The sequence below is a fragment of the Zootoca vivipara genome, chromosome 11, assembly GCF_965207765.1.
Source record: "Zootoca vivipara chromosome 11, rZooViv2.hap1.1, whole genome shotgun sequence".
Taxonomy (NCBI): domain Eukaryota; kingdom Metazoa; phylum Chordata; class Lepidosauria; order Squamata; family Lacertidae; genus Zootoca; species Zootoca vivipara.
In genome coordinates, this window is record NC_142594.1 from 14,829,592 (window position 1) to 14,843,117 (window position 13,526).

The 13,526-nt window shown below is 43.0% G+C and overlaps 1 protein-coding gene across 2 annotated transcripts in view; it reads left to right on the top strand.

Annotated features, from left to right (window-relative positions):
* Positions 1-9,758, top strand: part of OSBPL10 (oxysterol binding protein like 10) — a 76,043-nt gene extending 66,285 nt beyond the window's left edge. For both annotated transcript variants that reach the window (XM_035130077.3, XM_035130078.3), the window contains 4 exons: positions 643-829; positions 2,781-2,963; positions 4,519-4,672; positions 6,419-9,758. In XM_035130077.3, the coding sequence (XP_034985968.2) occupies positions 643-829; positions 2,781-2,963; positions 4,519-4,672; positions 6,419-6,463 (569 nt within the window). In that variant the 3' untranslated portion in view covers positions 6,464-9,758. The remainder of the gene's footprint in view (positions 1-642; positions 830-2,780; positions 2,964-4,518; positions 4,673-6,418) is intronic.
* The last annotated feature ends 3,768 nt before the right edge of the window (positions 9,759-13,526 follow it).

Sequence of the window (13,526 nt, forward strand, 5' to 3'; positions counted from 1 at the left end):
TTTTGAAGCTTGCAGCTATGTTGAGCGTGGAGACCAGGTTGGGTTGCTTGAATGGATTCACCAGTCATGTCTGGGTTGTTTTTTTTTTTAAAAAAAAAAATCGTAGCCTTTTAAAACCAAATTACCCCAAGAAAAGGAGGATTTTACAAAAGGGCAGTTGCAAAAAATAAATAAAATAAAATAAAATAAAATAAAGCATCTTTATTCTTGGTGGAGATCGTTCCTGTTATATCAGTTTTGGTGCCCCCCCCCTTTCAAGGAAAATAAAAATAAATAACACTTACTATAAACTACAGTCGTACCTCGGGTTGCGAACACCTCGGGTTACGAACTGCGCAAACCCGGAAGTATTTTCGCCGCGCGTACGCGTGCAGAAGCACCACGTGCATTTGCGCATGCGCAAAGCACGAAAATAGCGCTTTGCGCATGCGCAAAATGGCGTTTTCGGGTTACGAACTTTTCGGGTTACGAACTGCGACCCGAAACGGATCGCGTTCGTAACCCAAGGTACCACTGTATGTTGCTTCTTTTCAGTACCAGGTAAACAGTGACCATTCTTCTGGAAAGAATACATGTATTGTCAAATTCTCAATGCTGAAAAATGTTTCAACCCCCCCCTCCCATTTCTGCTCCCATCCATAGGTATTCTTTATCTGCTGGACCACGGGGAGGAATATGTGTTCACGCTGCCTTGTGCCTATGCTCGCTCCATTCTTACCGTTCCTTGGGTGGAGCTTGGTGGTAAAGTGAACATTCTCTGTGCCAAGACTGGCTATTCGGCTACAGTCACATTCCACACCAAGCCTTTCTATGGGGGAAAAGTACACAGGTACTGAAACGGCTCTTTCGCATACTTTACTTTTCTTAAGATTGCTCTGTAAAAAATAAAAATAAACACTAAGACAAGCAATATTAACTGCCAAACTGCTTGCTGTTTATAAGGCTGCAGTTGCTAGTGATTTTATACTACTTTAGAAATGTGCTTTGCAAGCAATGTCCTGTATGCTTTCATAAGAACAACATGTGCTCGTATTTGAGGCTGTTCCATTTCCTGCAGCTAAGTGAACTCCAGGAGTGCCTGGAGGCGGTTGGAGGATGGATGGCGGCTAACAAATTGAGGTTGAATCCTGACAAGACAGAAGTACTGTTTGTGGGGGACAGGAGGCGGGCAGGTGTGGAGGACTCCCTGGTCCTGAATGGGGTAACTGTGCCCCTGAAGGACCAGGTGCGCAGACTTGGAGTCATTCTGGACTCACAGCTGTCCATGGAGGCGCAGGTCAATTCTGTGTCCAGGGGCAGCTGTCTACCAGCTCCATCTGGTACACAGGCTGAGACTCTACCTGCCCGCGGACTGTCTCGCCAGAGTGGTGCATGCTCTAGTTATCTCTCACTACTGCAATGAGCTCTATGTGGGGCTACCTTTGAAGGTGACCCAGAAACTACAACTAATCCAGAATGTGGCAACTAGACTGGTGACTGGGAGCGGCTGCCGAGACCACATAACACTGGTCTTGAAAGATCTCCATTGGCTCCCAGTTCATTTCCGAGGACAATTCAAAGTGTTGGTGCTGACCTTTAAAGCCCTAAATGGCCTCGGTCCAGTATACCTGAAGGAGCGTCTCCACCCCCATCGTTCTGCCCGGACACTGAGGTCCAGCACCGAGGGCCTTCTGGCAGTTCCCTTGTTGTGAGAAGCCAGGTTGCAGGAAACCAGGCAGAGGGCCTTCTCGGTAGTGGCGCCCACCCTGTGGAACACCCTCCCATCAGGTGTCAAAGAGAAAAACAACCACCAGACTTTTAGAAGACATCTGAAGGCAGCACTGTTTAGGGAGGCTTTTAATGTTTAATAGATTACTGTATTTTATTTTTCTGTTGGAAGCCGCCCAGAGTTATTATTAGGAGACTCCCAAACACTCAGTGGCTGAAACTGCACAGGGTCTTGAGTCCACATCACCATCAGGACTGGGAGATACCTGATTTTCAACTTCACGATCTATCACTAGCTAAACATCGTGATATACCGATATATCACAGTGTCTGAAATAAGGATGTAGAACTGTGTAGGGGTGAACAGCAGGGATGGGCGATACCTGTTTTTCCCAGCATCGTGATATAATCACCAAGTAAATATCGCAACATATCAATATATCACAATGTTTGAAATAAGGGTGGAGAGTGTTGGCTGGCTCCAGTTTTCCCTGCATCGTGATTTTTGCGTAGCGCATGCGCACACGCATACATCATGATTCACAATATAGTACCAGGTCAAAAATTGTGAGACCGATACCACGATATGGACTTCAGACTGGTTTTAGGTGATATATCAATACATAATCACCATATTCTAACTCTGGGTGCTGTGTGAAATGTGAAGCACCAACCACAGGGAAGTAATTCAGATGAAGAGAAAGGACACTATGCAAGAACAAGATAGTTCTTTAGTGTGCCCCCTCTTTTTTTTAAAAAAAATACCCAGACTAAGCTAGGAGTCACAAAATTGGCACTGCATTTGCATAGAGCAATGATCCCTGGTATTTTGTTTGTAATGGAGACATCAAGTTTATGAGAATGTGGTCAATACATAATGAATGTAGCTCCTTGAGTGCTCTCCAGCTCAGAAATGTATCTGCATTGTTCTTGTTGCTGTTTTTCTAAAAAAACCAAAATGATTATTCTTGGCCTCCTTTTCTGAGTTTGAGTCCAGTGGAAATATTTGCTGTGCATGCAAGTGATTTCCATTCTGGAATCCCCTGTGTCTTACTTTTATCATTTTGATTTAGGGTTACAGCTGAGGTGAAGCATAACCCCACCAACACCATAGTGTGTAAGGCACAAGGGGAGTGGAATGGCACGCTGGAGTTTACGTACAGCAACGGAGAAACCAAAATAATCGACACCACCAAGCTACCCATCATCCGCAAGAGGATCAGACCGATAGCAAAACAGGGTCCATTTGAATCAAGGTGAGGACGCTTTTGCAAAACCATCTTGACTAGTTGCTCTTAAGAGAAGCAGGAAAAGAAAGGATATATTGAAGCACTTGTCCTTGTTTGTCCAGCAGTGTGGAAAAAGCAACACCTTGCTTCCCTAAGGATGTTTCCAAGTTTATGGGTTTTTTCCAATGACTTGTATGCTGAATCAGCATGCTGACATTCTGCCCGCATGGGGATCTTCCACCCACTGTGCTAATTGCTGCTGCGCAAAGGCTCTTTGGAAGCTGCTTTCCCGTAGATGTTATTTTTATTTGCTGAATGTTTACCCCTCTAATACGGAGGCCCCAGAACAAGCAAGAAGAAAAGTCACGTAATACAATGATATCCTTGGGGGAAGGGCTGTAGTTTAGGGAAGAGCCATCATAGCTCAGTGGCAGAGCATCTGTCTTGTATGTGATGGTTCCAGATTCAATCCCTGGGATCTTCAGGTAGGGCTGGAAGAAACTCCCTGTCTGAAATTCTGGAGAGCTGCTGCCAAGTCAGTACAGACAAAACAGAGTTATGGGTAAGCTCAGTGACATTCACACACTCCACCATGAAAATTTCGCAGAGATTTTGTTCCCAAATGTTGCCGCCCTGCAGTGATTATTAAAGTAAAAACAACAACAAGAAGATGATTCTAGAGTTGCATGCTATTTCTTGGAAGTCCCTTGTGACGGATTGGCCTGGTGGGCAAAAGAACTCCAGGGTGCAGAGAGTTAAACCCCAACCTCCTGGATAAATGACGCATTCCATTCCTGAGGGGCGGGACTGCCAGGAGTTTAAAAGGGAGGCTGTTAATTCGGTGGAGAGGGTTGTGGGAGCGAGGGAGAGTGTGGGTAGGCGTAGGAGATCTTAAAGTGTTCTGAGGAGTTTAATTGAATTATATTATCTAGCCATTGTTAATTGAAACTAAGAATATGATCTAAGAGCCTGTACCCATGAAACCATTACGCATTTAAAAGTCATCTAGTCTAAATAAAGCTTTCTTAAATGTTAGTGGATGTGCTTAGTTATTCCAGCTGGGTATCTAAACTCACAGAAGTGATGGCTCAATAGAGGACAACACTTACCTCGGGAATAGAGGCAACAGTTTGTGTCCTAGAGTTACACTGAGGAGGCTTAGGAGGATAACCTGGGGTGCTACAAAGTTGCCAGAGTGGAAAGGGCAAACTTTTGCAGTGGGGAATCAAACTGAGTGAGACCCTTTACTGTAGGCAGGAGGTTATTCCGTCTTTCAGCCTAGAGTTTCTCATGATACCAGGCCACGTAAGCTGGAAGACTCTCTTTACTAAGGAACCCAAGTAACAGGGGTTTATTTTAAGGCGGCAGGAGAAGTGGGGGGTGGTGGTGGTTTCACCCCTGGATTCCTGTGGCACATTTTTAGTAATAGAGAGGGAGGACATTTCGTTACATCCCTCCTGCTAGGCTTCAGTTGTTTCCCACCTGCTGGCTAGGAGGTTCCTTTCCATTCCCAGACGTGGACTGGCAATTTTCTTAATTCCTCTCCAATTCCCTTTATGTCCTGGTCTGATCTGCTCGACAGGCACCTTTGGCAACACGTTACGAACGCCCTGAGAGAAGGCAACATCAGCGTAGCAACAGACCAAAAACAGCTTCTTGAGGAGAGGCAGCGAGTAGAGGAGAGGCAGCGAGCAATTAGCAATACGGTCTGGAAACCAAAATATTTCATCAAAGAGGTAATGAGACTGCTACTTAAGTGGCAGGCAGCTATTTATTTTTCCTTTTACCATGGCAATGCATTAAACAACTGTGTTCAGACATCATGCTCAACTAGGGTTAGCAAGATGCGAATGAACCTTGCATCCTCCTGCGTGCTCATGCGTCTCCTTCCCCTCCTCTCTCTTGTCCTCTCCTCATGTGTGGTCAGGAGGACTTTATGCCTTTTGTTAACCACAGATTGCTGTGTTGCCTGTACCTGGAACTGTGATTATCGTTAACTTTGGCTGGTTTAAGCAAACCCACTTCAGAAACCATGGTTTGAAACCATGGCTTGCTGGAACTAACCATAGTTAACATTAAGCGCGTATGATATTTACCCAAATAGGGAGCAACTGCTTCTGAATTCCATCAAATCTCTTGCCCCGTGTGGAAGGAGAGGAGAGCATTCAAGCCCTGGAGGCGGTTAGCTTCCTTCACTAAAGGAAGATATCCTTCAGCGTGATATCTGAACGCTGCCAACGTTGTTAGGACCACGAGGACCTTTGCTTTTAAGATTTGTCTTAGCCATAGAACATGCCTTGTTGAAAAGTGCTCTGATGTTGACTCATGCAATATTGATAAAGATTTCTCTACATGGAGGAATGACAAATGCGCCATTCAGCAACACTGGAGCAAATTTTGACGAAACTATTTTTGGATGCCATTTAAAATTACTTTTCAGGCTCTTAGTAACCATTAATTCTTATTAAATGCAGGAAGCAGGGAGATGAATAGAATGGGCGAGGTAGAGCCTATTAGATGCCTTTTACCACAATAAATATTTTATTCAGTTATTTATAGGAAGACTTTTATGGAGTTCTGCACAACTCTATGAAATGTCATGAGCCACTACAAGCTTAAAGCAATAGGCTCAGGGCCAAATGTGCATCTTTCTTTCTTTTTTTCATTTTCCTTTCATTGATTTCCCCCTCGGTTTGATATTTTTCTGTGGCTTGTGGAAGAGCTAATAGCTTGAAACAGGGTTACTGTTGTCCCTCAATAAGAAGATGGTTTTATTGCAAACCATTTTTCTGGAAACCAAACAGAATGTCTATTATCTTTTCGTTCAGACAGAGCGTTTAGGGTGGGGGTAGGAATCTGTGCCCCTGCAGATGTGTTTGAACTGCAACCCCCAGACAGCCTGCTCAGGGATGCAGGGAGTTTTAATCCAACACTTGAAGGTCTACTTTCCTCCATCCCTGGTTTAAAGTAAGGTTAATAAATGAGTAGTTTTGGCCATGAGGTGCAATTAGCCTTGCAGGCAGAAAACAAGAGGAGCCGAGATAACATTCTCTGGTGAATATACAGTATTCCCTGTTAGAGGCACCCCAGTAGGAAAATTGCCCTGAAACTGAGATAAAACAAGGCAGACTGCTGTATTAAGCAGCAGTTACAAGTTTGTAAGTGCACCATATCCCCAGGGGAATATTTCTTTAAATCTTTCTCTGTTGTAGATCCAGCTTCAAAGAGGCAAGCTCTCTTAGTCTGAGAAGTGGCTTGCTTCCTCAGGAGTGGAGCTAAATTGCCGAGAGGCTATCAAAGGAAATAATTTTCTGTGTGGATGGCGCTCTTACTGCCAGATTAATTGTGACTTTGGGATCACGACTCAGTACATGCAAGCTTTACAGAAGCTATGCCGGACTTTGCAGAGTATTTAACTTTATGAAAATCTGTTGTACAGCACTAAAGTGAGACTGACTTGCAATTTCTGTGATTCTTTACAGGGTGAAGGGTGGATATACTTCGATCCCCTCTGGAAGACTCATTGATAATCAACTCACCTGGACTCAAAAGGAGCCCATTTTCTAAGGCATTAAAAGATGCACTTTTTAAACTTCAGGTGTGATCTTAGTCTTGCTATAAAAGCTGCATACTGTGAATTATGCAGCTCAAAACAGCTAAAAGCTCAAGTTTATTGAAGAGCCATTTTCTGTTCATATTAGATATATGCACTTACAGTGTATTGATATATAGACGTCTATTATATAACCCCCCCCCCAAAAAATACATGGACGATGATTAAAACTCAGTTCTTTTGCACTCAAGTCACAATGTCCATCACATTGCTTGCAGGATCAGCCTTCATATTGGTAATTAACACTTTTTAGTATTATTATTAGCTGAGATTTTCAATTTTTCACATTGCCAAAAAAAGAAAAAAGGGTTTTGCACTTAAGGCCACTTGACACTGACAGCAGTCTCATGGTCAAGCCTGTGGCTTTGTCGCTTTGTCTGACACAAGAAAATGTCTTTTGTGCATCCATGCAATAGAATGCTTCTGTTCTGGTGATTCACTCTCAAGCACTCATTTCTTGACATCATGTAGGAAGACAGGAATACCTAAGCAGCCTTGTTCATCTGTTGCCCTCATCTCATCTTTTCAACTGTATGCTGTGCACGCCCATTTGTCATTCTTTCTTTTGAAGACCCAGATCCCCTTGGTGAGTCACTTGCCAGCTGATGCAGCAGAGACTTCTGTTAAACCATGCTTTTAGAGCTGGCTTCCTCAACCTTGGCCCTCCAGATGTTTTTGGCCTACAACTCCCATGATCCCTAGCTAGCAGGACCAGTGGCCAGGGATGGTGGGAATTGTAGTCTCAAAACATCTGGAGGGCCGAGGTTGAGGAAGCCTGCTTTAGAGCAGTCTTTCCCAACCAGTGTGCCTCCAGATGTTTTGGGACTACAACTCCCATCATCCCTAGCTAGCAAGACCAGTGGTCAGGAATGATGGGAGTTGTAGTCCCAAAACATCTGGAGGCACACTGGTTGGGAAACACTGCTTTAGAGACTATTAATTGTTCCTTCAAGTTATAAGCAGATTCGCCTCGTTTCTGTATACCACTCTTTTGAGATAATAATTGCTTTGATACTTGTCCAAATAGGGGGATCGTATGTGTAGCCCCTGAAGAAAATATCAGCTCTACAATAGAGATTTAATTTAGATGCTGAGACTATACTACTTGGCATAAGTTAAGGGTTTTAGAAAGTGGGGGAGGGGGGAAATCCTGCACCATAGTTTTTGTAGTGTAAGAGAGATGCCCTAAAGTGTTAAGTGACTCCAAGGGTTGTCAGAGTATTATCCTGTCTACTATTAAGTTTTTTTGGGTTTTTTGTAGGAAATTTGTGGTCCAATTTGTGGTTGTTCGGAATACTGTTTATCAGCTGCTGAGAAGATAGAACAGGGGAGTAAAAATCCAGCCCCTCCCCCAGCACCTAATTTCTCATTTCCTGGTTGATGGCATTTGGAATATCCCAAGAAGCACTGGGCAGTAGAATTGTCTGCACATCAGCCCTTTGAACACATGTTACAGATGCTTGACTAAGCATAGCCATGTTGAGGTGATGGGGGTGCCTATGTATCCCTCTGAATGGTTCAATAGGTAATTGCACTCTTAGAGCCAGCAGCCATTCTCATTTTTTCTCTCTCTCTCTCCCTTTCCCTCTCTTTTGTACATACATTTGAACCATTCATAGATGTGATTGGGGTGCATGAAGGAAACCTATTGGGAAGGAATTGCAAAATCCATTTCAGAGTAGGAAAAGGGTCGCGTGAATTTGCCATGAGATCGTTAGAGGAAGGAATTCTAGTTGTGCTTCAGTTGTAGCTGCACAATTGCTCGTATTTCCTAATGGTTAAATAGGCTTGACTTAAAATAATGGATCAGTGTAGAAGGTTCTCTGTGTAGTCCATGGAATCATCTTTACAGTCCCCCTAAATCATTCTACGTATTAGTTAGGAATGCTGATTTTTTTCTTTGTATTATTTTTGTGCCTTGTCTGCTCTGATTCACTACTCACAGATTGTATATTAAAAAGTAAAGATACATTAGTTAGCTTTTTAATAATTTTCTCAGCAGAAATCTAAGGTGGCAGTCCAAACTATACACATATATCTATATATAAAGGAATGTATTACAACTTTGCATTATCCTTGCTTTTAGCTCTTGCTTTTGAAGAGCATCAACCATTTTACCTGAATAGCTATGAATCAAGCTCTACCTTTGTCCCTATTTGTTGAATACTTGTATCAGCATATGAAAGCCATTGTATTTATAAAAGCAAATTTTTCTTAAATGTCTTTAAACCACATTTTAAAGGAGGGGAAATGTACATCCTCTGTAATACAAATCTTGTTTAAAAAGGAAAGTTTTATAGATACTGATTTTCTGTTTTCAAATTCTAAGTCTGAGTGGTCTCTAGTTGCAGCAGAACCTGATTTGCACTGCTTGTACAAACTCTTGTTTTAAAGAGGTTAGCCTGTTAAGTAGTAAACAAATGCTCTCAGTGTCACCTGAAATCCGAAAGTATCACCTCTCAGTACTTTATTTTGCTCATTCGCCAAAGAAATTGTTACATTCTCAGATTACATTATTAATGTTAATTTGAATGTCTAGGTTGTATATTCCCTTTCTGATTTGAAAATGGTTACCAGTACTGCAGGATAAAGCTACATTTGAATGAACACTTTACAATTCCTGGTGTATTAAAGAGTCTTTTCTACTTAGCACTGCATGGTTTTAAAAAAACAGTTTAATGTTCTAGTAAATACCTTACTTTCCTCATGTCGGTTAAACACCTGCTTCCTCTACTGAAATCAGCCAGAATTTTATTTTCCAACACTTAAGAGGTGCAGGCTCGTATTTGGATAAAGTTAATCAACAAGAGATTCCAAACAGGAAGCCAAGTGGACCTTCCCCTTGTGTTCCAACTTTATGTACTACTCCTTGTATTTCACAATTACAAGAGATTATTTTGGAATATGAAGCAACATGCCTTATTTGTAAGTTATTTCATGTTTGTCTTGCACCTACAACTGAATGATTCTTTTCAGTGTAGATGCTGTACACTTTGAATGGTGTAAATTTTGATGTTCTTGCAGTTAATCTTTGTGCACAGCTGTAGGACCTATGCAATTTTTTTCTTAAACACAACTGTTCGTAAACGAATTTATACCTATTTGTTTAAGATCCAGTTCTCTGGCAGTCACTTCTGATTAGCCTTCCTTTCGTAATTTTGTGAACTGAACTCACAAACGAAACACTCAATAAATTTTATTTGAATTTATTGATTCTGATGCGCTGTCTGTTCAGCTCGTACATAACTGTGTGGGTTGGAAACCAGTATCCACAATGGAGCCAGCATGTAGCTAGTATTATTGCTAAAACATCCACTCACTCCTGCAGGCATTGCATTAACAAGTCGTGGGAGACTTGTGTATAACGAACAGGCAAGCTGTGCTTTTCTTGGAAGTAAGTTCAACATTGGTGTAAGGCTCCTGGGTCAAGACCAGACCCAAGATGTGTCCTGCCAGTGGCATTTACCGCTATATAAATGAGGCTAAAGGTGGATCTGAGCTCTGAAAAGATGGACCTTGCCATTCAGTTTATGAACAATGTTACGGGACTGTTCACCTTGGATAATAAGGTAAGGAAGCAAGGAAGACTGGACATACTTGGTTTCTCGCTTTTCCAGTCTAAAGGGCATTTTGGTTAACTTCACATAAGCATAATTGGGATTTCTTCTTGGATCTCAGTGTCAGTCTCACAAATGCATTTGTTAAAACCAGAATTGCTACTTGCCTGGAAAGAGATGGAAAATGCCCTCCACTGGCATCCTATTTTCTGCGTTATCTACCTTATCCTAAAGCAGGCATCCCCAAACTTCGGCCCTCCAGATGTTTTGGACTACAATTCCCATTTCCCCCGACCACTGGTCCTGTTAGCTAGGGATCATGAGAGTTGTAGGCCAAAACATCTGGAGGGCCGCAGTTTGGGGATGCCTGCCCTAAAGCAATGGAAAGTAAAGTTTTTGGGAAGAGAGGACTTTAAAGATACCTCTTTATGATGGATTTATTTTATAACTCAGGACTTTGCCTGAAAGAGGATGGAGAGCAACAACGTTGAGGGACCTTTGAGGGATTTTGAACCACCCCTTGGAACTTTGTATTGTGAAATGAAAATAGTAAAGAAGAAAGAGATTGGTAATAACTGGATTGACTGTCTGTTAAGCACTTGGAAGAGAATAAACTCTGGAGTTGGATATAATGGGACTGAGGACTGGAAGGATGGACTGCAGGAAAATTTATTAGTTTAGGGGACAGGATGGAGAGGAAATACAGATTTTGTTGAGGTTAAATCCGCCTAGCACCTTCAAGCTTGAAGTTGGAAATAACAACAGTGAAAGTGACAGTATGGACCACAGACCATATCGATGGCTTCTGAGACTTTCAGACAGAATAAGAGAAGGGGATTGTTTATTAATGAGCTGGCTGTATGTTAAGATTGAGGATGAATTTGGTGAAATGTGAGTGGTGAGTGATGCTGCCAGGGGGGGGGAATGTATGGTATATTGTACATTTATACAAATATATATATCTATATATCCAGGGTTTCATTTCCACCCTCTGCATGCAGCACCAGTGAAGCAGAGTTGTTTGTTATTGGGGCCAGATGTCAAGACAGCAATGTTCAAGGCCATGTTGGGGAGCAATGTATGCATGCTGTCTGTTTTTCTCAGGCAAAGTGTTACTCCAGAGGTATCGGAAGGAAATATTTCAAAATTGATGAATAGCTATTATAGATAGATGAAAGAGGATTTGCTCTTTTGAGGACATATTATAACATTGTTATAACCCAGGGATAGGCAACCTAAGGCCCGTGGGCCGGATGCGGCCCAATTACCTTCTAAATCCGGCCCGTGTTTTTACATGAGTAGAATGTGTCCTTTTATTTAAAATGCATCTCTGGGTTATTTGTGGGGCATAGGAATTCGTTCATTTCCCCCCCTCAAAATATAGTCCGGCCGACCACATGGTCTGAGGGACTGTCGTCCGGCCCACAGCTGAAAAAGGTTGCTGACCCCTGTTATAACCTGTCCTCTTATGCGGACAGGTTATAACAATGTATAAAAGCCATAGCAGAAATTGGTAATTGAACAGGTGATGTGTAGGGAGAAGGGGTGACTGTATTTTGAAATGATAGTTGGAAAAGTTATTTTTCTGGGAGCAGCCAAGAAGGGAGGAAAATAGAAGGGACATCTTGGGGGGGAAGTCAGCTTTTAAATTTGTATTAATTTAATGACAATTTGTTACAAATTATGGAAAAATCAGTAAAAATAATTTGCACAAGAAAAGGGAAGATCTGGTTACCGTTCTTTTTCCTGATCAAACTGCTCTTGCCTTGTAGGCCGCCAAACAGCCTTTGAAGCATGAGATGTTTGTAGTCCATATTCAGGAATGCCTTTCCCCCATACTCCCTAGAAATCAAGGGTGGGAAGGACTAGCAGAAAGCAATCAAGGGGAAGGGTGGCAAGATCTGAGTAAAAGAGGTCACAGATGGTATGTTTGACTTCTTGATAAATCTCCCTTGAGACAGCAGGAAAGGTTCTGGTTTTACAGAGTAGAGGGACAAGGAGATGGGAACAGTGTTGTCAGAACTGTGTGGCGAGGAGGAGCTGGTGGACTTGCTGGCTAGTGGGAAAGTTCAAAAGTAGTTAGACAGACAGGGGACTTGCTTGAATTTAGGCATGGATTCTTCCCTTTCCTATGCATCTTTGCTCTTTAACACTATCTGTATAGGGAACAGACTGCAATCTTCAGAGATAAAGGAAAGGCACTCTGTATATTCTTAAGGCGGACTTGCAGTAAAGTTTTTCAGTGTGGCAGGTTTGTGTTCAGGGTACTTAACTGGCGGCATCCTTTGCCAGGATACTCCATTGCCCCTGCACCAACACTCACTGTTCCATGATCATTGAGTGTGCAGAGGGGTCTTCATCAGCCTGTTTATAAGCATGAGACCTTGAGGCTCCCTCCCTGCTTGTGGATGGAGGATGCTGTTGTGACTACATAAGGGTTGACGGGAGAGTGAGTTCAGTATTAGTCTAGACTGAGGATGGTTTTTGTACATGTTGCAAGATATGCTGCTTGTTGCATACATGGCTATGAGGTCCAGCATGCTTCTCAAAAGTGCTGTTTCCGGTCAAGATTTGAGCCTTCCGTGCGAGAGCATTTTGTGTCTCCTGCTTTTCTTGATAAGAGTTTAGCTAAAATGCAGTAGGTGCATCAACACAACTGCACAAAGGATATGGAGGCCTTTAAGATCCTAGATGGATTCCATGACCTGAGAGGTAAGAGCAGCACTATCAAAAAATGGAGTATGAAAGCTGTTGTTTTGCTGTCATATCCCGCAAAAACAACCACCCTTAAGACCACTATAGAAAAATTAATTGTTCCAAGTAACAACAGTCTGAAATTTAGGACAAATCTGCACTTGGTATCAAGGTTGGATTGGAGTCTTGTACTAAAGAAGTAAACAATTTCCCACTAGAACTGAAACTCAGAATTTAAATGTGATACTGGGTACAATAACCCATAAGGAAGCTAGTGTAAGTCAGAGGTATTGGTCCAAATTTAATGTACCATAAATATGAGATGTACTAAATCAGTGTTGAAGGGACCCAGGTCCGAGACGACCCCCGCCGCCCGCTGCCGCCGCCCGCTCTTACGGCGCACGGCGCGGCGACGATCTTAAAAATCGGCAAAAAATCGCCGAAAATCCTGTGCGCATGCGTATGGGCCTCTCCCGACCCAGAAGAGGTCATTTCCGATGCACTTCCGGGTCGGGGGAGGCCCATACGCATGCGCACAAGCGATTTTTGGCGATTTCCCCCCGACCGTGCGCGTGTGCGCAAGCGCACGGGCGCGCACTCCCCCGCCCTCCGGCCCGCTGCGCGCGCACTCCCCTGCCCTCCGACCCGCCGCGCGGTAAGTCTGGGGACCCCTGGCCTAGGGCTTGCTGATCAGAAGGTCGGCAGTTCAAATCCCTGTGACGGGGT